At 35.8% G+C, this 24,264-nt stretch overlaps 1 protein-coding gene across 2 annotated transcripts; it reads right to left on the bottom strand.

The window, feature by feature from the left end:
* Positions 1-1,375: 1,375 nt before the first annotated feature.
* On the bottom strand, positions 1,376-24,209 carry Dis3 (DIS3 homolog, exosome endoribonuclease and 3'-5' exoribonuclease). 2 transcript variants are annotated; one of them, XM_003477624.5, is made up of 21 exons: positions 23,844-24,209; positions 23,130-23,287; positions 20,956-21,149; positions 20,775-20,848; positions 19,391-19,558; positions 18,318-18,482; positions 17,173-17,286; positions 16,844-16,981; positions 16,133-16,279; positions 15,212-15,328; positions 14,887-14,988; positions 13,930-13,994; positions 13,758-13,842; positions 12,069-12,196; positions 9,143-9,229; positions 6,687-6,843; positions 5,026-5,240; positions 4,758-4,926; positions 4,471-4,629; positions 3,026-3,148; positions 1,376-1,606 (listed from the first exon to the last, which is right to left on the bottom strand). In XM_003477624.5, the coding sequence occupies exons 1-21, from the start codon at positions 24,069-24,071 to the stop codon at positions 1,523-1,525; spliced, it is 2,877 nt and encodes a 958-aa protein (XP_003477672.1). In that variant the 5' UTR covers positions 24,072-24,209; the 3' UTR covers positions 1,376-1,522. The 2 variants fall into 2 exon arrangements, with proteins under 2 accessions (XP_003477672.1, XP_063102899.1); XM_063246829.1 differs by having other exon boundaries at positions 23,968-24,109.
* Between the last annotated feature and the right edge of the window lie 55 nt (positions 24,210-24,264).

Consider the following 24,264-nt stretch of genomic DNA (forward strand, 5'->3'; position numbering starts at 1 on the left):
TTGGATTACCAAAAGCAGTGGTCTCAGGGGAAAACACAAGGTTCCTTTCTCATCATCTTTACGGAATTAAGGTCTGATTACCATTTCCCTGACACCCCACCCCCAATGTGGACAAACAGACATACAATTAGTAATAGCCTTGCTTTGTCTACTGCAGGTAAACTGGCCTAGTCAAACAATTTTTAAATGGGTGGTAAAGGAAACTCAAGTGGGTAATACTTGGGGACACAAACATTGTATGAAACTTGACCATTAATGAGGGCTTAATGGAATTCATGCTCTTTTGTTCAAATACTGTCTAAAGCTAATAGCAGCAACAATGTGTGCCATAAGTGCATTAGTCAGAAAAAGTCTAGAATGTTTGTGCCTTTTACACTCCTGTCAGTCAGTCACTGACCTCATCATTTTCATGGACCAAAGTCTACTAGATGTTATCTTCCTTCAGTGAAACAAGTCTGTCTCAATTACTGAGTGCCCACATGACTAAAATACTGTAGTTACACTCATTCAACATGCGTGCTGACTTACTTGCCAGTATTTACATGGTACTGCAAATTCTTGGAAGGCAGAAGTAGTGTTATCTGACTGGTGATAAAACTTGTACACCATGAGTGCTTTAGAAATTGACTGCAGGTTTTAAGGTAACCCTGTCTCAAAAGTATTCTTGAAGACACCAATTTAGTATAATCTGTTTAGCAAGGGAAATAGTCAATCTGGCACACCAAATGTTTATTGTAATTGGTTTCTTTTAAATACGCCCTTAATACAATTCTCCCTCTCCTGTGCAAACTGATAACAACTGCAATTTAAAAGCTATTGTCTGTTTTCTATAAGTAACAAAGACATTTCAAGTACTGTATTTTCTGAGTTTTAAAGCCTTCTTTTGGGAGGACACTGGAGCTGAAGGTCAAGGATGATCACACTTAACACCTAGTTACAAAAAACTATTTTCCCAGTCAGGTCCAACTCTTAACAATCACCTAACATTCAAGCCTGTCAGGGACCACAGGAGACATTTGATCAGAGTGAGGGATACTTTAAATTCAATAAATTAAAATGGCAAAGGAGATTCCATACCAAACACTGATGGCTCCAAGATTTAGGAAGGATTATTCTTTGTGTCCAAAAATGTCCTGTTTCCCTCTATAGGGAAATAAGTTTGGTTTTTTTTTTAAACCAATATAAATAATCAAAGAACTTACACAAAACTAATCTGCTCTTAAATGAACATATGAATGTTCCATTTCAATGATCTTTACAGATGCCTCAAGTTGCTATCCTGTCATTATTTAAGTGATGGATATTCAATTGAATTTTTCTGCATTAATGGTTCTGCTCAGTCCAGAAACGAAATAGTGTGATATGACAAGACAGACATAGTCAACAGTTTAATAAAAATGCAAATTCCTGAAATTATTAAAATGTATTTAAAAGTAACAAACTATCACAGAGGCTCAGAAGTATTCTCTCAAGTTCTTTTTTATAAAGGAAATCAGTCTTTGAAGTTTGTTATCAAAAGTAGCTACTTTTCAAGCTTTCTCCTCTTCTCCTCTGGTTCATTAATGTCCATGTTTGAAATCTCACTAGGAACGCTTATTCCTGGGATCTAAAGTAATGCAAACAGGGAAAGATAAGGTGACTGATTAAAAGTATAAATACGAAATAAATCTTAACCCTCATCTTCCAATTATAACTGCTCCTTCCATTTTAAAATGATGGGGTAGAGTGAGGGAGAAAGGTACATAAAGGTTACGTACACAAAGTATACATATTTTACCCAGTTATTAATGTTTCAGAAATGTAAATGGTAGACAATCTCAGGAGAGAAGTGTTCTTAACTATGAATTCTTTTTTATGACTAATTTACCCACTGTAGCCTCTGATTGCTAAGAGAACATCAGAGGCCTCAGGTGTGTTGGGGCTGGACACAGGTTAAGAACCAGTATGTTAGGTAAAACACATACACTGAATCTTCAAGAGTGCAGATTACACAACTAGAAAAAGACCTGGCAAAAGACCCAAAAGATCTTTGATACAGGTATTTTGACACAAGGACCTCAGAAGAATCTCAGATGTCTGGGATCCTATGGCCTTAGGAAATCAGAAAACAGAACATACTTTGTAAATATTTGGATTTCACACTATCAAATTCTAACACTGCACACAAATAACAACTACAGAGATAGACTGAAAACTGCTGGTCAACTTAAACACCAGCTAACCAGAATCAACATGGTGCTGAGTGTGGCTGGCCCACCTGAAGATTGTCGACAGCATAAAAAGGAGACCCGGAGAGGAAGAGTTGCTGTTGTTTGGTGGTTTTGGTTCTGTTGCTGTAAGTTCTCCTGAAGAAGCTTATTAAGCTTCTTCCCTGATATGAACTTGGCTATTCTCATTGTCAAAAGGAGCTCAGAACCTTGTTGCTAAGAAAGGCTGCAGTTCACTTTGGGGGAGCTCTGGTCCTTACTTTGAGCATCACTTCCTGGCTCTGGAGGAAATATGGTGTGCTGTTTGATCTCCAGAAGCTTGTCAAGCTGACTTCCCTATAAGAACTGGCTGTTTTCACTGTCAGAGGAGCTCAGGACCTCATCTTCACTGAGGATGGCTGTAGTACTTTTTAGGGGAGCCCTGGTACTTACTCCAAGCATTGCTTCCTGGCTCCAGTGCAGAACCCTCAGCCTACTGGCTCAGATTTCCTAGCTTCTACCACTAGAAGATCCATGAAACAGACTTGCGTAAGTCACTGTTGTGGGCTGTAGGTCTTCAGTTTGACTTGTGGGAGTCACTGTCACGGGCTCTGGGTCTTCAGCTGCACCCATGCAGGATACTGCCATGGGATCCAAGCCCTCAGCTGGATTGTCTAGGTCTTTAGTGTGTACACAGAGTTCCTGTACTTACTTTGTATTTGACTCTGTGGGTGGCCATTATAAGTAACACAAAGTGTACTGTATTATTCTCCTTGCAAACCCTCATTACAATAATTCCTCTCACACAGTTTGTTCTAATGTAGGGAGTTTGGTCTCACCTGAGGTTCTACCAAGGCCATTCGAATTTTCTGATGCTGAAGATTAGATGAGTCTAACATGATTTTCACTTTAACTTTATCAAACACATGGAACACTACACCTTCTATTTTAAGTGAAGGTGCCTAAAAGAAAGGAAAAAGAAAAAGAAAACCACATTTTATTCTTAAATGCTTCTTACACTCAAGGGTCTACTTATAGTTTACCTTTCATAGTAAAAGTTTACACTTAAAAGTTATTTTTATTAAGAATGTATTCACCTGTATATAACAAAAAGCACAAACCTAGGAGTTTCACATAAACATGACATATTTATTTGCATACTTCCTCTTTTCCTTAAGGTCATCTAACATACACTCACTAACCTCAGGATTCTCACCCCACTAAGCAGAAAATATTTGTCTAGTAGAGGAACACAAAATATTCAGGTATAGATTATTAAGTAATCTTTCAGAATTGTAAGTGTACTGTTTATGGAACTAGAGACACTCAAAATTACAACAAGAAGCCAAACACGGTGGTTCACACCTATAATCCCAGCACTTAGGAGGCTGAGGCAGGAGGATCACTGCAAGTTCAAGGCCAGCCTGGGGTAGGTTCTGAGGATAGTGGTACGCAGTGTGGCACCTAGGGGGGAATCTCCTTCTGAGGGTTGCAGCCATTGCTGATTCCCTGTGGTCTTGTTTTGAGGTCCTTTATCATTTCCATTGTTTCACTGGGTTGAGTTTTATGCTCTTTTGATTATGTTAAATCTGATAGCAGAAGCAGCTATTTCAAGTATAGCAAGATGTATTATCATAGCAATTTTGGATTTACCACTGTTTTTTTTTTTTTTTTGAAGTCCTTTATTGGATTCATTGTTTTGTTTATATTATTTTATTTTATTTCATTCTATTTTTTGGTACCAGGGATTGAACTCACGACCTCTGAGCTAAATCTTTGGCCCTTGTTTAATTGTTTCTATTCTAATCTGTTCTGTTTGATTTTTACTATTCTCAAAGTTATCAGCAGCTATTTTGAAGACATGACAAGGCATTATGGTAAATACTGTTGATTTTATAATGTTTTGAAGTCTTGTGTTTCTTACACTGGTTTTGATTGCTCTTATTATCCTCTTTACAATAAAGAAAATTAAATTTTTTAAAAAAGACAAAAAAACCCACTCCTTCCCAGAGCTATGAATAACCATTATCCCTTTATCTACCTACAGTACGATTTTCCATACAATAAAAAAGGACAATACTTCTATATGGAAAGGTATCATGAAGTGAGAAATTCTGTGAATAAACTCATATCTTAGCTAGCACAGTTAATATGGATAATCTGGCACATATTCAGAGATTCAGTTCTTTAGGATACAGAAAAAAGCTTTACACTATACAATTACCATTTGTGAACGGTCAAAGTTCTTCCATCCCAAGAAAATGAAACATTAGATATACTGTACCTCATCATCATAAATAAGTTGTGGTTTTGGTTTGTCTTTTTCCTCAAAAAAAACTGTCCCTTCCAAACCATACTTTGGAATCAACACCACAATCGCATTCTTTCTGACAAACAGGATATAGGCTTCTTCACTTACTATTCCTTTGCTTTTGAAAAATAACTGCAAAATAACACAGTCTAATTTAAATATCTTAAAGTATTTTGAAATTCACAAAAATAACTTTGAAATTAAATAACACGAACTACAAAACTTCACCGCTCAGAGAATTACTAACAGAAGCCAAATACCTGCGTATGAAAAGCCACTGATGCACGCTGAGCATATTGAGCCATTTTGTGCCGGAAATTGAGGTTTTTACAAATATCTGCAAGCTTGTGTTTGTCTGTTAACTCCGGGTAAGTACAGTCAGCCCCAATAGCCACAGCCAACAATCGATGAACAATGATGTCTGCATATCTAGATGTATAAAGGAAAATAAACATGGCATATTAGCATAAAGGTACCTTTTAAATTCAAAATTCTTTGATTTCCTTTAATTTCATAAGGTACAAATACCTTCTGATAGGAGAAGTAAAATGTGTGTATATTGGAGATGCTAAGCCATAGTGATGGAAATCATTGTCCATTCCAGAACAGAAGTACACAGCTTGCATCATACAGCGAGTGGCTAGTATTCTTAACAGAGTGTTTAGATATGGAAAAGCAAGAGACTCAGCTCGGTCCAAAGAGTCAGCCAATGATCTCGCTGTATCAGTCTTAATTTCCAAATTCTATATATAAAAGAAAGGAAAAAAGTATCATATGAAACATACCTACATCAATAATATTATGTCTTCAAAAATAAAACCAAATAGCGAAGTGTGGTGGCACACACATGTAATCCCGGCACTCAGGGAGGCTGAAGTAGGAAGATCAAAAGTTTGAGCACAGCCTGAGAAATTAATGATTTAGTAAGACTATTTCAAAAACAAAACACACAGAGTAAAGGGCTTGAAATGTGTCTCTGTGAACATTCTGGGTTCAAGCCCCAATGCCACAAAAGAAAAACAAACAACAAAATACCTAAATACCATAGTCTGAGCAAACATAGTATCGAAGTTGTCATGATGTTATGGACTCACACTTTTATCTTTTAGCTAGGAGGACTAAAAATAACTTTATATTATACAATAATTGTTTTGTACAATACCAAAGCTTAATTTTCTGAGTGCATTTGAAGGTACCGAAATATCAAGACTAGTGAAGTTCCAAAGGACAGAAGGAAGGTGGGAACAGTGTGCTGTTTCTCAGAGTCTACTTTGTGCTTGCTGGTACTTGTCAAGGTGAGGAAAATCGAAGATTTGGTCCGTTTCAGCGTTTCTCGATTCTCTTCTCCAGGTTTTTTACATTCAAAGCACCCACTTTATTCTACTTTAGAGAGATCACTCAAACATATTTAAATCTTTCTTTCTCTAGCTAGGTTTTAGGAAGTAAGACACTGAGAAAATCCCCTAACTCAGAGAAATCCTTATAGCAGAAAGCAGATTTAGTTTTGATGAATACAGTAAGGACAGATACACCATTAATGTCTGAGCTAAAACTGGAAATAACACCAACTTGTTAGAACAGTGTCCTGAGACCCACTGCTACCCCTTCAAAGATCTGTTAGATGGGAAACATGAGGCCTTATCATAATATAAGAAAACCCAAAATAAATTAACACCATCTCAAGGGTACATAAACCTAAAGTAAAGCCTACTAACTAGAGGTAAGGGCTGGAAAAAAGTGCCTTTTCTATACTATTCTTTTCTACATATGTGAAAAATAGTTGTCTTTTTTCAAAGAAATATGACATAAAAAGGGCTAAACTGAGTTGAAGAAAAACAAAACAAATTGTTAATCTCTAAAGTTAGGTGGTTCAAAGAGGCCATGGAAAAAGGGGAGAAATACAGACGAACTTTATGTGTAAAGGATACCATAAATAACAGCCTAGATTAAAACATGTGGCTTTAGGGTTGGGTACGCCTTAAAAAGGATTTTATTAAGCAGATGATTTAATGTCAACATAGGAAGACAGAACCATAATCAGAATGGATGAGTTCTTTTTCAGCAAAATAATTATGTGCATATTTTACTTTAAGAAACAACAAAACTGTTATGGAGAGGTAAATAAAAATTTTGTAGTGCAATGGTTTGACCATAACACAAGGATAATTTTTCAAGTGAGGTGACCTTACCTTGGATTTAGCTGCCTTAACAAGGACTTCGTAATTCGATGGAGGTGGAGCAGGATGTTTTCTTAGCAGAGCATGTTCAGAAAATTCTTCATGAATTTTTTTTGCAACAGAGATATTAGCAAGTAACATAAACTCTTCTACCATGGAATTTGTTTCTCTGTAACAGAAAAAGCATTAAGCCAGGAAAGAGAATCTGATCCTTTCTTATATTTAACTTTTTCCCCAGGTCCCTTTCTACCTACAACATAAAGCATTTCCTACACAAACATTCATATGTATGCACGTGTGTCCTTAGTAATTATGTCTTGTTCAATTCTCACTTATTATGCTAACAATCTTTTGGGCATTCACTGTAAATATTTTGTGCTAGATGACTTTACAAATTGCACTCAAAAAATGAAAGCTTTATAATCTTTATCAAAATCTGAATCCATACAATTTCAAAATTTTAATCAATCTGATACTGCTTTTTTGTATACCTGTATTATTCTTAAATAGTTGGAACTTCGTTTATTAAACTATCAGCCCTCAGAGTATATACCATTTTTTCCCAAGTCACTAAACATGTCGTATCAATCTTTCATTCATGTTTCCATTTTTAGTAACATCTATTTTCTTGACAAGATTTCTTAATTATATTAATTTTTTTAATTAGGAAGACCTCCAATTACATGGGGTCATTCCTTAGAAATGTCATTTATTTACTTTTGGAAAAAAAACAATGTTATAGATTAAGAACTGGTGGTTAACTTAACGCCAGCTGGATTACATCAGCATGGTATTGAGTGAAGATGCTCCACCTGAGGAAAGTTGCCAGGATACATAGGTGAAGAAGAAGGGAGATGTTGAGGGTTGAGGCGTTAAAAAACGGAGGCATTGTGGGTTTTCCTACGAGTTGCTGTCTGAGCTGTTGGTTCTCCTGGAGAAGCTTTGGTCCTCACATCGAGCACTGCTTCCCGGCTCTGGAGGGGAAGACATGTGCTGCTTGGTCTCCAGGAAGAACTCGTCACGCTGCTTCCTGGCATGTACCCAACTGTGCTTGTCTTCAGAGGAGCTCGGGGCTTCCGTGTCGCTGAGGACAGCTGTGGTGCCTTTCAGGACAGCCCTGGTCTTTGTTGTAAGTGTGACTTCTCGGCTCCAGTATAGAACCCTCATCCCACCAGCCCAGCTCCTTCATCCTGCTGGCATAGACTTTCTGGCTTCCACCCACTGACCCTTGGGTCTTCCCGGCACAGATCCGTAAAAGAGACTGGCGTGAGTCCTTCTTGTGGATTCTGGACCTCCGGTTGGACTCGTGGAGGCATTGTCCTGAGCTCTGGATTTTTATCTGGACTCATGTGGGACACGGCCGCGGGATTTAGGCTTTTGACTAAATAATCTATGTCTGTGGTGTTTCGGATAGATTTCCTGCATTTTCCTGTGTTAACTTCTGGTGACCATTATAAAAAATATTATAAACTCCATGTCCTAATCCTAGTTGTTCTCTGTGTACAACCCCTGACTACAACAAACAAGAAGGGGGTGATTTTCCTACTTTCATTCTACTCTGGCCATCTTTTCCTCAAAGAAGGTTTAATATTGGGGTCCTTGTTAGTACTGATTAGACACATGCAGATGTTTCATTCTAATGAATTTTTAGAATGTTAGCTCTGACTCCTAGCACATACTGTCCCAAGTTTAAAAAAAAAAAAAAAAACCCTGAGTATATTCTGATTTTTTAATCCTTGCTCATCTACTAGAAAAGCAGATGCATATGGGCATATATATATATATATATATATATATATATACACACACACACACACACACACACACACACACATACATATATAGACATTTATGTTTAATTTTCCATGTAAGAGACATGGAAACATTCCAAACTGCTGAGTCAAAATTATTCTTGTATCTTACATCTTAACTAAATAAATAACACAAGTACATCAATAACTAATATCCAAATAGTCTTCGCAACATCCTACAGGTAGATATCATTACAAATTATAGCTTTACAGAGAGAACCTGAAGCAAAGAGTGGATATATAACTTGTTGAAAGTTGTGTAAGTAGTAGCAGTAGAAATCTGAACTTAAAGAGTTTGGCTTTCACGCCTATGTATTTAACACTACCCTGTCATACCTCGGTGTACTTCATACTAAATACTTAAGTAATTAATCAGGGAAACTTTTACCTACTATAACTATTATATTGAAAACAGGTCAAATCAGAAACCAATTCAAAATAAAGCAAGTCAAATTGGAAAATTGTCTACTAACTACCATTTTATGTAAGAAAAACTAAAGTAAGAGCATCTTTACTTTTCCAAATATTTCATAAATGAATAAATCCATATAAATCATAACTTAAAGACATTCTGAATCTATATATGTCTGTTATTAATGTAAATATGAGACACTACACTTAAAATGTTATCTACTGTCCATCAGAAAAATCACACACCTAAGTTCCTTGGTCTGTAGGTCTATAGGATCATGAGTTTCACTATCCATGTGGAATCGAACTTCTGGAGAAGAAAGTGTCAAAGCCCTAAGTAAAAATTAAAGAGGTGAATTAGTCAAGTGAGCCAGTAATGCAAACAAAATTCTGGAAATACTTCAAAAGTAGAAAACATTGCTGGGGACGTAGGTCAGTGACACGGTGCCTGCCTGCTAAGTGCAAGGTTCTGAGTTTAACTTCCAGTACAAAGAAACAAAAACAAAACCAGATGTGTATCAAGAGTTGTTCTTTTGAAGGTTTTTATGCTCCTTTATAGGAACTGCTTTACTATTTCATAGATTTAAAGTTAATTTAACAAGTGAACAATAGCAATTTACGAAAAGCTCCCTATGCTTCTGAAAGCTTGAATATATTCTGCACCCAACTCTAAGTTTTTGCTGAGCTACATAACTTTGCAACCATAAAGATGACTGGCAGAATTTTATATACTATGGAAAATGTATAGTATTGAGTTGAGGAAAACACAGACAAAGGCAAAGGAATGTTGCCATACAGAGGGGTGGTGGTGGTGATTATAACATCAGAAGATGCACAGTTATTAAGCACACTCTACATGAATTCAAGCAACAGAAGAGATGTATAATAAACTACTACTCCTAGTCGGTTTCAAGGACTGATGGCCATTCACATGTGGATGCCATATGTAAGATAATATACTATGCTAAAGGATTTACATGAATGGTATTTAATGAGTAGCCACATTGTCTTTTGAAAAGTAAATCCTTAAAACGTTACACACATAACTCTAATGTTTATATCTAAAGCTAGTTTCATTACTTTCAACCTGAAAGTAAAAATTTTCACGAGGTGAGACAGTCTTGGACAATGATGGAAGAAAAAAAATGAGTTAAGGCAAGTGAAGTGAGATTCTAAGTCCTCCTCCTCATCTACTCCTCATCTTTATTAGAAAATCTACAAAAGGAACACCAGAGAAGGAATCTTGACTTTTTGTCTTATGGTACAATATTCTACATCAGGTCCAATACTAATTACATGCAGATCTTTTTCTTCACAGAAACTGTAAAAATGTCATTTCTATCCAAGACTATTAATAATTAAAGGCAAAAGAAATTATTATTTTCTCTATTCACTCTGAAGCTGAGAAATTCAATACTATCCTTTATTAACAGATGACAGTCTTGGAAAAAGTTTTTAGAATAAAAAATCCCTACCTTTGAAAAGCTACTTATCAATACAAATTTGTGCCTTGTACTATAAAAATATTAGAAATAATGACTTCAGCTTATTTTATTTTCATTGCATTCATTATCCATTCATTTATGATGTTAGAGACAGAACCAAGGACCTATACCTGTTATCTATGCACTATACTTCTAAGCTGTACCCCTAGCCCTATTTTGCTTTTGAAAAAAACTTTCTAAAAATCTCTTTACACAAATTTGTTTCTGATGCCTAATATACCAGAAGACAGCAATCATTTTATGCCCGAAAAATACTCCAATTATATCCAGCTAACTTAAACTTCAGCAATAGGTTTGGTCTAGTTTGATAGCATTTGTTGGGCTTTAAAAACGTACTTCTTAAATAATCTCACACTGCATATTGACAATCATATGGAAAAACAGAAAACCGAGGTGTGAGGAGAAATAACAATGGCTAAGCATAGTCCCTTAGAACACCACTGTCCAGTGCAACTTTCTTCATTGATGGAAATGTCCTATAGTTGCACTGTCAAATATGGTAGTCACTAGTCACATGTGGCTCAGAGCAGCTACAAATGTGGCTGGTGAGATGAAGGGAATCCCAGCACTTCGGAGGCCGAGCCAGAAGGATCGCCATGAGTGCTATGCTAGTCTGGGCTAAGTGAGTTGCAAGCTAGCTTGAACCACACAGTGAGACACCATATCAAAAAAACAAAAACAAAGAACAAAAAAACCAACCAGATAGCCACATTTTATGAAATAGTGCTGATGCAGAATTTGCTATCACCAATAACTTTTTAGTAATTGCTTCTGACACAATCCTAGATAGTGTATAACCTTTCCAACTCTAACGTACAATGAAGACTATTTGCATTTACTTAAAACACTTGAAAATGTTTAATCTGAAAAACATTTCTAGTCAAAACTGAACAATCCATATAAGTCTTAAGGAGTTTTTGCTTTCCTAAAATTTCTCAAAGAACTTTAAACTAAGAACATTTTTTAGTACAGCAACTTCTGTGATAGCTTATATCTAGATATTTTCCCAAAGCTAGTGCACTTGTAGTGGGCAGTTTTGAAGGTGGCAGGACAAGAGGGTGAGAATGTGGATTAAGGATGTGATACTGAGATTAAAGAGGTGGATGATGGAAGCCCCATCCTAGGTATGGGAGTCACCAATCAACAGGCTTGTGGCCTGTATGAAAAATAAAGGGACAGAAAGAAGGCAGACTTGCCATTGCTGTTCACTGACTTCTGCCTGCCACACCATGAACCGTTTCTCTTCTGTCATGCCAGGCTGCCTTGAAGCCAGTCAACTAGGAACTGAACCCTCTAAAATCTCTAGGCCAAAAAAACACCTTTTCTTTTCTAATTTGTGGGTGGTGGGTCATGAGAAAGTAACTAAAGCAATACCTGAACCTTAATCTAGAATCAAGCTGCTAATATTTAAAAGTTAACTAGCAGAAATGAGATGTCTCCACTTAAGTCTTGATTCAGACTATTTTAAATAATTCAGCACTGTCAATACTTAAGCACTCCAAATAATTCAAGTTATCTTAATATCATAATAAATAAAATACATCTTAATAGGGGGCTGGGAGTTAACTCAGTGGCACAAGCGCCTGCCTTGTAAGTGTGCAGTCATGAGTTCGATCTCTAGTACCAAAAATAAAAAAAAAAACCTAATAGATATCTTTGAAATATACCCTTTCTCAATTCTTCCTTTTTTCAGAATTTTAGCGAGTTTATTTAGTCCACGGAGACTAGTGGTAATATCATCATTCATGGTTGCTGAATCAATTCTCATCTGTGCTTCAGCATAAGTAAGAGAAGCCTGAAAAAAAAAGCCCTTAAGTTAATATAACTCTCATAAATGATAAAAACTGGCTTAGTATTTAAACAACTTTATTTTATCTCATATTATTTACATTTTAACCACATTATTTTATCTCATGTATCCACTACATTAAAAAAAAACTATGACATCAGAAAACCAGAACAAAAAAATTCACAGCTTAGAGTGGTTATACTTCACATTTATGATTTCTCAATTATCTCTCATCTGAGGTATTGTACAACATAAACATATTAAGCAAAAAAATAACAGTATTATTAAACTGCTTAGGCTTTAGCTATTTTTAAGTTTCAATTAATACATATTCAATTAGGACAAAATGAAGGACAATGTAGGAGAACCTGGAGATCCCCTCCTGTGTATCTTCCCAAAAGAACTAGGCTTTTGTTTTTTTAAAGGTTGCAAGTTCTTTTATTTTGTTGTATTTTATTTTGGTACCAGGGATTAAATTCATGACCTTACGCTTACCAGGCAGGTGCTTGAGCCACTGAGCTAAATCCCCTGCTGTTTCCCAAAAGAACTAAAAACATCATACCATAGTGATATATACACCTCTATGTTTATAGTTGCACAGGCTGCAGCCAGATCTTGGAAACAACCCAAGTGCCCATCAAATGCTGAATGAATAAAGAAGAAGTTCCATGCAGAGAAAGCATGGAAAAAAAAAAGAAGTAGTAGTTCTTTGGTACAATGGAGTACTACTCTACCATAAAGGATGCACTGAAGATACTTCTAGGAAAATGGATGAACCCTGAGTCCACACTCTTATGTGAAATACACTGGACACATATGTGGGAATACCACACTGTCGCTCTAGTATGAGAAACCGAAAGTATAAATAAGGATCAAACATATAATAGGTTGTGAAATAGGAAGAAAATGTTCAAACAGGGAGGTGGAAAGGACAGAAGGGAAAAGTTAACAAAAATGAGAAAGGGAAAAGACAGAAACAACGCTTTTGTAAATCAGGAGGGGTCGAAGGGAGGGTAGGGAATGGGGGAAAAAAAAACAAGTTCTATCACGTACAGGTACAGATTCTCTATGATGAATGTGATCATTATGTGTATTTAAAATATGCCAATAAAATTTTAAAAAAGAACTTGGAGGAAAAAAAAAAGGAAAAGGATGAGAAAGATAATCTGGGGGCATTCTGTCGGAGCATGGTCTCAGAATCTAACTATGACTTTTAACATCACTTCTATGAAAAATATGTGAACTAGAACGATACACATGCTAATTTGTTTTACATGCTAATTTTTAAAGCAGTGATCATTTTTAAGTAGGAATAATGTCTATTACTGGGGTTCAAGAGTTGGACATAAATAATCATCTACTTGGGCTTCTCAAGAATTGGCTGAATACAGGACACTGCTACATAAAACCATGTTCTCAGAAATATCAAGTTAAGCAAATAACTGAAAACACAAAACTAGCTTTGGCTTTATAATAAAAATACACTTTTACGAGCCTAAGTTTTTCAAAACAATCTAGGAAACTGTTAAAAAGACTTTAAATATTAGAAATGAAGTATGAAACTAACCTTTGAATTAATGACACTTTTGGTAAATCTTGTTTTTAAAATTTCAGCATTATGATTCATTTCCCAAATACATGAAAATGCCAGCCTATGAGTAAAAGCAGACAACATTTGTTGATGTGAATCAGTTAAAATAGTAATTACAATTGTCTTATGGACAAGCATGTATAAATACCTGTCAACGTTACATCTTAAGGAACATAAATTAGAGCTAAGCAACTCTGGAACCATGTCAATCCTCTGTAAGACAGAAACAGAGTCTCTGATTACTTAGGTACATCTGTATGTTTACTTGGTGTTCTACTATCAAATAGCATTAACTAAACAAGGAGAAATAGAGTGTTCTGGTCTTTTCACTAGGAGAATTACAAAGTCATCGAGTAAAAATACCTGACTATGGAAAAAGACTCATACAAAATTGGTACAAAAAGCAAGTAATAAAAGAAATTGGATTTCATACTCATCAACTTAAGCATAAATCCTCAATACCAAACACCTTGCTATCCTTAAAGTTTGAAATTTGTGATATGTGATAATTGACATAAGCTCTACCAAGTCTATAATTGAACCTTACTCAATGTTTAACAAGAGATTACACAGTGTTTTGAAATAAAAGAGAAAAAAATCAAATTTTTATGGAAAAAAGCTATATGGAGAACTCTGACCATGAGTCTATAACAAACTAAGCTTAACCTTCCCCTCATTTGCACAACTGTTCTATATAAATTTGAGACCCATAACTAAAAGAAAAATAAGAGTAATACCTCCATTCATGAATCTTTCTGTGCTCGAACAATTTGGTTCAGCACAATAGTGGTTCCATTCTCAAACTCTACTTCAGATGATAAACATGACCCACAGGAACCCAAACGCAACCATCTTCTCCAGGATCACGGAACAAATTAAGTTCATAAACTGAACTGTGCTACACAAACATTTTGGTCAACTACATCTAGTTGTTATATATACTGCTAAATACCAAAGAACTACAATGTTTTCAATGATTTAGGCTACTTTACACCATGCACAGTTTTTCTTTTAGTTACAGTATACACTATTTCAAACAGTTACTGTTAAACAACTTCACAGTGCAAATTGAGAGTTAAAAGCATTTTAAATTCAATGTATTTACCTTTTCACAGAGATATACAGTTGTTCCTCTTCTAGCTGATTCTTGATCCAAGGCATTTCCTGGCCTAATAAAATGGCTAACATCAGCAATATGAACACCAACCTTAAAAAGGTAAAAACAAAAAGATGGTGATATGCATTATTAATAGAGTTGACACACCATGAAAAGAAATTTAGGAACACATAGCCATTAGTTTTTGCAGCTATAACCTTAACATGACTAATTCACGTATTTTATGTTAGATGAATAGAAAATAAACTCAAGAAAAGAATCATATTTTGGTAAGAATATCATGACAGTATCAATGATGTTGCAATGTGAGTACCTCCAAATTCCCATTTTTAAGCTCTCTACAATGCAGAGCATCGTCTATATCAGTACATCCTGGTGGGTCCACGCTACAAACACATAGATGCCTCAGGTCTTCTCGGTTTTTCATGTCCTAGAAGATGCCACATTATAAAGAATAAAATCAGTTCAACAGCACAACTGAAAGGGAAAAATTAAAATTTTAAATAAAAGCCTGCCCAGAATACCTGCCAAGACCAAGCAGACATGTCCGGCAGGCCCAGTAACAGAACACCTCTCCCTTTATATAAACACCCATCTTTGCTGCCTTTGTAACAGATGGCCTCACAAAGTAACTTCAAATATAATGGGGTACTTCTTCCTTTGTATAACCCATGCTTTGTATAATTGATAGCCTTACAAGGTACTTGAAATGTTTAGGCTCTGTTCACAATCCATTAGAACACCCAACCCTTCAATCATGTGTGCCAAATTTTGCCTTTGTGTCTCCCCACCTACTTTCCTTTTAAAAGCCCTGAAACTCTGCTGTGCAGGGCTCTGACCCTTTCAGAGAAATTCTAGTCAGAAGCCCACCAGTGTAATAAACTGCCTCCTAAACCTTCTCGGTACCATTTTCCCTGCATTTGGTCTATTGTCTGTAACACAACTGCAACACAGCTGTTGTGAAATCATTACCTGGATAAAAACAACTTCTTGATGACAACCACATGTGATTTGCAACCAGTGGTTTTTATGCTTTTGAAAAATCTGACACTAGTGTCCGCAACCTAGAAAATTTTATCTTTCAGTGAACAAGCAAATGATGAATATAATCCTCAATAGTGTTGATTTAGCTGAACATGGGGGAGGCCAGACCACTGTTTCTATATATTTAAAAACAAGAATTAAAAATAGGCAAGATATACTAAGTTAGTCACTATAACTGTTTTCAACTTACATTTTCAGTAATGCTCCAAGGCATCTTTGGAAGGAAGCTAAGCACAGCCTGTGAAAAGGGCTGATGAGGAACGTCATGCTCAAGTAACAAAACTTCTGTTTCAGTCTCTTTTTCTCCAACATCGCCTAAATTTCTTACAAAGTGTCCCTAGGGCCAAAAGGTTTTATTAGAAAGGCATATTTTATAAGTATTTTATATTATTGTATTAAATTCTTTAGCATTTTATATATCACTTCTGAATTTCTAAATATTCCTTTTAAAAAATGTTCTTATAGCTTCTTCATAATGACCCACTGGTTAATTTCATAGCTGAAAATGACAAGACGGAAAACAACTACTTTACCATAAAACAATAAAACTCCGTAAGGGCCCAGTTCTAATCTTCTATTTATTGCCTAATAACTTTGAGGTTTAAAAGGTGTCTGAAAAACAATAGTTTTGAAATTTGTTGACTAGAATTCATTTAGGATTCAAACACTTTTTCAAACTCAGCAAAAAAGTTGTTTGGCATTTTGAATAAAAGTAAGTACAAGGTTTACAGTGGAATTTCATAAAATTAATTTTGAATTTTGGTATTCTATTTAGTAACGGTATGAAATATTCCTAAGTTACTGTACAAATCTTAAACGATATCTGATTCTGTCTTCATTAAAAGCAACATTATTCAAATTGTTAAATATCTTAACATAAAATCAGTAATTTTAAGCTTACATTTGGATATCTGGAATTTCTGGGCCAGCCATCAATAGCAACAATAATTCTTCGTCCTTCTAATGCAGAAGCCTGTCTGGTTTCTATCCGAATCCGTGGAATTCTTTTATCAGCAGGTGTAAAGAGATGTCTTCTTGACTACAGAAAATTAGGGAAAAGTAAGTTTGTTTTGGTGGTGTTAAGAACAACCCTATGGTGTTTCACATGCTACGTAAGTAGCCATGAAAAAAAGTTAACACAAACAAAATATGGAAGTAAGTACAAAAGGAGTTCTGAGTGCTATTAAATATTTATCACTTTTTATTAATAGGAACATTTTCTTTACTCACCTCCTTAATAGCGGACTTGGAAAGCATGCCACAATATGGTCTCCAATTTCTTTTTATTATTCCTACAACTCTACCTGTAGGCCTTAACATTTTTTCATTTATAGTAGTTTTAAGCTGAAATATAAAAATTAAAACCTTCAGCCATTTTTCTTCTTAGTGAGATTTTCCTTCAAAATTAGAAGTACATCCATCAACACTAACACATTCAAGTACCAAATTATGACAGAGAACTACAGAATCACTGGACTTCAAAATTCTAGGCAAGAACATGCCAAAACAAGCCACAGTGTTCTATGATAAAACAATGCGAAAATGGACAATTAAGAAAAAAAACTAAATAAATGTCAGAAATCATTCTTCATTTTTAAATAAGGGTTCATGACTAAAACAGATACAACCCTAGGAATCAGTAGACTAGGACTTTATACTAGTTAACACTAATAGATAAGCTATGTGGTTATAATTACTAGTTCACTTTTGGGTCTTATTACTGATTTAAAAAGGCATGTACTTTACAGGTTCTTCATTATCCAAAAAAAACTCGCAGAATGCCTTCTGTTTGAAAAGGATCTTGGCGGCTACACTAAGACTCCATAAAACTGAAACTAACAAACAAAACCACCTGATGGACAAGAGCTACAAATGTATTTCAACTATATTATTTTTGCAACTCTGAAACAGGAAATACAGTTTAAGTAGATTAGTTCAAAAGAAAAAAAATTAACGCATTCTCTTAATAATACAGTAAGAGATGAAATACTTAAACTGCCCAAATACAAAGGCCCAGAAACATATGCTGAGGAAATCTTAACATTACATAAAAGTATTTCAGAAATTTTTATTTACTTAGACCTCAATAATTCAGATTTCATACTGAATGTCATAGATTTGCAGTTATAAACTCAAATTAATACTCTTTGTATTTAAACCTATTTGAGTGAATTATGAAAGTAAAAGAAGACTAGCTATACACTTACATCAAAAATCAACTATGCTTATAACACATAATGCACCTACAGAGCTGTAATTTCATTCAATAATCTGAAAACAATGAAACTTATTCAGTCTCTCCAAGGCTAACATGTTTGTTTAGAAGCACTGTTCAGAGCTCCAGACATGAAAGTGGAGCCTGTGTGGTCTCATACCATGCGCTCTGTCTCCTCTTCTTTCTCCACATCATCTTCATCCTGACCCTCATCCTGTAAAACCACAGGAGATGGCGCTACCCACTGATTCTTGGGGAGAATCTCCACGGCCACAACATCTTCATGAACAGCTCTGTTTAAATGTTTAAGTCCTTGTACAATTATCTGTTTAGAACAACACACAGCATGTACCCAAATACTTTAATATCAGGATGTGAAACTATCCAGAAGTTCACATGTTCTAAATATCTTTATGTAATCCAACAGCACACCTTTGTTATACACTCAGTAACTATAAAGTAAGCAAAAAAAACCCAGAATACAAAAAAAGGTCAGAAAATACAAGTTGTATTCATGGCTCTACTGTAACTTGTAAAGGTATCAAGAATTTTGGGAAAGCTTAACTTTCTAAATCTCAGGGTCCTGATCAGTGAAATGAAAATACAAGAACACTTTTATAGGCTGGGCTAAAGATTAAATGAAGCACTGTATGCAAAGTGTTGGTAAATAGTGACCACTGAATGACACATAAATAGTATTTGCCATAATGGGTCATAATATATAAAATGGAAGCATCTCATTTTTTTTTAATAATGTGATGGGTTAGATTTTTGTTTTTAAAATTGGGCTGCAGGGGGCTGGGGATTTAGCTCAACGGCATAAGTGCTGGCCTTGCAAGCAGGCAGTCGTGAGTTCAATCCCTGGTACCGATAAAAACGAAAAAGACCAAAAAAAAAAGGGCTGCAGGTGGGTACGGTTGCACATGCTGGAAATCTCTGCACTTGTCAGGCTGGGGCAGGAGGATCATTATGATTCAGGGCTGGCCTAGCCTACACAGTGAGTTCAAGGCCACTCTAAACTGCACAGCAAGACTCTCTCAAAGAAAGAGGCTAACAGAAAGTTAGTCCTTATTATCAATGAGCAACTTCCTAAAAATTTATTAATTCTACTAGTTTATATGACTTCTTTCAATATAAATTAGGACTGTAAAGCAAAAAAATTACCATAGAAAATTTTAAATACTTAGTGTATAAAATACACTTATGTCAGTGAATAAAAATTTACATACTTACCTCTTTATTTTCTTCAGTGTCTCCATGAATCCACACTGTAGCTTCTAAGTAATTTTCTCTGCTAGCTCTAAATGTTCCTTGAAGGTAAATACCAGATTTTACACCTTGTTGTAGCTTACTTAAGGGAAGATGCTCTGAAAATATTATTTTCCCACTTTCTATTTCTTTCTATGAAATAAGCAAACCAAAAGATGTAGTCAGTACGTCTCTGTTCATTCAGTATAGAACTATCATTACTACCAGGTAACTTTTCAAAATCCACATTATAGTATATATGAAAAACTTCTCTCAAGAAGGGGATCTTCTTTGCAAGATCTAACACAATGGCCGTAAGATACAATTTTCTCTTAAACAATCTATAGATGACGAGTACCAACTGAGGAAGCTGAATTTTATAATTTAAACATTCATATGCAACTAGTGACTACATAATACACAGGGCAATCCTAAATCTGTAGAGTAACCCAAAATTCAAGTCCAACTTTTATCTTCTCATTTCATTTTAGTTTTGTAAAGTAGCTACAGATAAGGGATGGGAGAAATGTCATAAAGACACTATCCTACAATAATAGCTACCATTTAAATTCACTGTAACTTCATGCCAGGCATTGAGATAAAAATTTCTAATAATTTAGCATTATCTCATTTAATTCTCTTCACAATGCTAGGAAATCATTATTGCTAAATACACTTTATATGAAAAGAAAATGAGGGCTGAGTCTGACTAGTGCTTTTACAACGTCCCTCACATTGACTGCTGCAGGGACCTCTTTACTCACCTCTCTGCCTGTAATCTTGCTGTAGGCAACAATGTAGTGTCTTTTATAATGACATTAGTGTTCTTACACATTAACCCCAGAACGCTCCCTGTCCATATTCTCATATAGCCTGAATTTCTCTAATTCTGCCACATGAAACAGGGAGGTCAGAATCCCACCTGTTCTCTTCCCCTTGGGGCAGACTTTTACAGACATCTTGTGAGACACTTGAAGGATTACTGATGTACTGAAGAAATTCTAGGTCATTATCCAGCACCGTTTCTTCCACTCTATTTTTTTTTCTGATTCCCCTCCCTTTGAACTGTATACTGTCTGCACTGCCTCTCAAACACATATTACTTATTCACAAATCTGCCACAGGGTCCACTCATTTTGTCAACAAAAACAGAGCCACCATATGACAGTCCTTATTTTAGAAAATTAATTCATTTAGGAATGGCATGTTAATAAACCTAATAATACGGGCTGTTGTCTATAACCCAATACCTACTTCAATTCCAATTTATTGATATTTCAATTTTTAAACCTAGCAGCTATAAGTCTCACATTCAAAGGTAGCTATTTTAGTATTTTTACTTTTCAAAACAGATCAAACTGACACATACCCCGTCTTCAGACAAACAAGCAAGACGATCTATGAGTTCAGGATTAGCAGTCAAGCTCTTTATATATTCTTCACCTGAAAAATAAGTTAATATTGTTCTTAATAAATTCAAGTGTCTCGTCTGATCATAATTTTTTTATGAACTTCCAAACATCAGTAAATGCATCTACATTTAGGCTTACATGTGAATGCTGGTATTCCTTCTTCCACAGCTTTCTCTTTGTTTTTGCGGTCATTTGTTATGAAGATAACTTGTAGCTGATTTTCTGCTGACATTTTGTTCAGATGTTCATTGTACCATTTTGCTGCCACTCGAATGGCTCTATCATTTCTGTCATTAGCATTTTCTCCCTGTTCTTGTTCCACATAGGTCTCTCTATATGTAAGGGAAAAATAAAAAGAAATCAACAGAAACATATAAGAACTTTTCAGACACTGAAACTGAAAGTGAATTATGAAAGCCAAGAAAATGAAAAGTCAGTACGTATCTGTTTTACTTTGATTGTGCAGAGTTACATATCAGAGAAAAAATACATGGGATATTTATAGGTAAGGTTTTAAAACAACAATTTGCTTGGAAAAGAAAAAATTATGTATAAATAAAAAGTGTGATACAATTGTATATCACAAAAAGAAAAATTTAAGATCAGAATTTATACTTCATGATGGGGCATTAAATAGTTTACTGAAACAAACTAATGAACTTGGTAGGTGAGACAACACTTTATTCAAACTATGAACTAACACACATTCCTCATCATAAATTATTCATGGTAAACATTCAACAAAAGGCAAAGACTAGAGACGGAAAGATCAGATATACTTGAGACTTCTTGCTCCTTCTAAGACTACCCACTCTGAATCAGGACTGCGTTACTCATTTCTTTTTGCTCTTCAAATCCAGATTTAAGCACACTAACAAAATTCAGTGCAATAGCCTCTGGTGTCTATAAAAACATTCAATTTTACACTTACTTCATAGATTTTAAGAATTGTTTTATTCTCTACCATTAAATGTACTTGCTAATGCTTTAAGTTTATCAGTGAAAGACATGATAAGTTTGAATTTAACTTTGATGACGAGTAAAAAAAAAACCTTAGATGAGATTTGTTATTGTCCTAAGAGTCTTTCATAAACCCTAGTACTAGAGCCTATTTACAATAACTTGAATGAACAAAATTACTAACCAAAGTAGGAATCTGATGAACACATTCAACCAAAACTTGGTCTATGGAACTGAAAAGCAAGTAATTTTCCTGTTACCACTACCAAAAAGATACATGCATAAAAATCTGTATTAGTGTTCTTTATAAGAGCAATATTTACTTTCATGCTGTAAGAAATTTAAGAAATCATTTTTTTTAATGTGCACAATCTGATGGGATTCATTAACACAACCAAAAGTCTAACCTGGTTGTTCTCAATCAGGGGTTGAATTTGCAGCACCACCCTCTCCCCCAAGCAGGGGACCACAGAGCAATGTCTGGAAACGCTACATGTTACAACTCACTGATGGTAGCAGAAGGGAAAGACTAGTCATGTAGTGAGTAGAAAATGGGGATGCTGTTAAAACATCCTATAATACGCACAACAGCTTGCCCACAACAAGCATTACCCAGCCCAAGACATCAACAGTGTCAAGGCTGAAGAACTGATAAAGTATCAGACACCCATCACAGATTATTAATGTAAGATCAGAAATAGGCAGTATCATATTTTTTTAAGACTACATACTGAGTTCAAAGGTCTTCAGCCTAACAAACAAAAAACTAAAAAAACAGAAATCCGGGCATGGTGACTCACATCTGTATTTCCAGCATTTGGGATTACCAAAATTGGAGGCCAGCCTCCGCTACATAGTGAGTTCAAGGCCTGTCTGAACTACTTAGCAAGACGCTGTCTCAAAAAAAAAAAAAAAAAAATCTATTTCTTAATCTAATCTTCAGTGTGATTCAGTTGTAACGGATCCATTTAACAAATTTACAGCCCGTTAAGAATAAATCTGATTCATATTTTTTAAATCTTTCCTTCACAAACTCATATGCCTTATTGTATTACCCTATGATATACATATAATACAGTATTCCAAGCTACACTTATCTTGCAAATCTATTGTTGATCACATGCTAAAACCAATTTAAAATGAATACACTATGGAAATAAAAGTAACTGGCACTAGAGCCTAAGAGTCAATACATCTTGGTTTTAGGTTTGATCTCCCCAAAGCCTAGGTGATCTTAGTAAGATTCATTGAGCACTATGGTTTTTTTCAATAATGTCACAAATTACTCCTAAGAATCTTCTGTCAAATTTAGACACTTATGATTTTGTAATACTTTATATTTCTTCTCTTACCTATGGTGCTCATTAGTGAATGTATAAAAATGCTTTTCTAGGTTATTAGTCACATCCCGAATTCTTTTATATACAGGGGCACTCCGATTTCTCACTTCTTGGAGAACCGTCTGTAGCACAATTACATTCCTGATGGCAGGGTCCTCGAGTACATCAATCTTAAAAAGAAAAAAAAAGTTACTCTTTCCCCACGTTCATTTAGAAATTCTTTCAAATATAAAACTATCAGTTTAAAAATACTATATATAAAGCCATGGAGTTATTCTGCTATACAAAAAGTGACAATAGTCACTTAACCCTTCAGGCCTAACCAGTAAGAGCACACAGAAAGAAACTGAATTCGTAGCATTACGGTTGTTCATAAAGAAATATGTGGCCCACAGTTTTTGTACGTAGGCACTTACAAGCTGCCTGGGGGTCGCAAGCTGAAAGCCTCAGAAGCCCAGGTCTTCGGCTTCCAGGCACTTATAATCTAAGGCAGAAGAGACACCAGGAGTTAGAAAATGAACCTGTCTAAAATTACTTAAAAGTCCAAAACTGAAGGGGGTTAAGGAAAAAAAAAAATTAAAAAGCACAAGAAAAAAAGCCTCGGCCTGGGAGAGAGTAAGAGCAGATCCTGATGGGGCGTGCCTCTAAGTTTGTGACACTGTCGCACACACCCAACTCTCCAGCTCTCAGCTTCCCTATCTGCCACATGCCTGCCAGCCGACGCACCTGGTGCAGCAACACGTTGGTGTCGGGCAGCAGGTAGTGCGGCCGCGGCCAGAGGCTGCTCGCCTGGTCTTGGGGCTGCGGCTCTAGCGCCGGCTCCCCGTGCGCCCCGCCACACTCCGCGCACCCGGGAGCCCCGCAGCCGATGTCATCTCGCAGGTAGTGCTCGCGCACGATCTTCATCACGCCGCCTGTCCGGGTCTTCTTTAAGAACGTCTTGGACTTAAGCATCTTGCCTCGCGATCAGTAGAGAACTCCAGTCCCCCACAGCAAGCTTGCGGCGCAACTATGTCCCGCTCCAGGGCTCAGTTCTTCACTAGATTCTAGCGGGAACCGCATTCCGGAAAACGCTAATCCTGAAGTTAGTTGGCCCTCCGCCGGCCTCGAGGATTGGGCGAGAGCAAGGAGCGAAGTGACGTCATTT

Source organism: Cavia porcellus, unplaced genomic scaffold, assembly GCF_034190915.1.
Source record: "Cavia porcellus strain 051 isolate PalLab524CR breed Dunkin Hartley unplaced genomic scaffold, mCavPor4.1 scaffold_4, whole genome shotgun sequence".
Lineage (NCBI taxonomy): Eukaryota > Metazoa > Chordata > Mammalia > Rodentia > Caviidae > Cavia > Cavia porcellus.

Bases quoted from the DNA above. Each gene is read 5' to 3' on its own strand.
- Dis3 (XM_003477624.5), bottom strand. From the start codon at position 24,071: ATGCTTAAGTCCAAGACGTTCTTAAAGAAGACCCGGACAGGCGGCGTG. The intron at 19,559-20,774 runs GTATGTGTCAGT...CTTATTTCATAG, and splicing joins CTTGTTTGTCTGAAGACGGG to AAAGAAATAGAAAGTGGGAA. The intron at 15,329-16,132 runs GTAAGTTGAAAA...GGCATCTTCTAG, and splicing joins CTTGGAGCATTACTGAAAAT to GACATGAAAAACCGAGAAGA.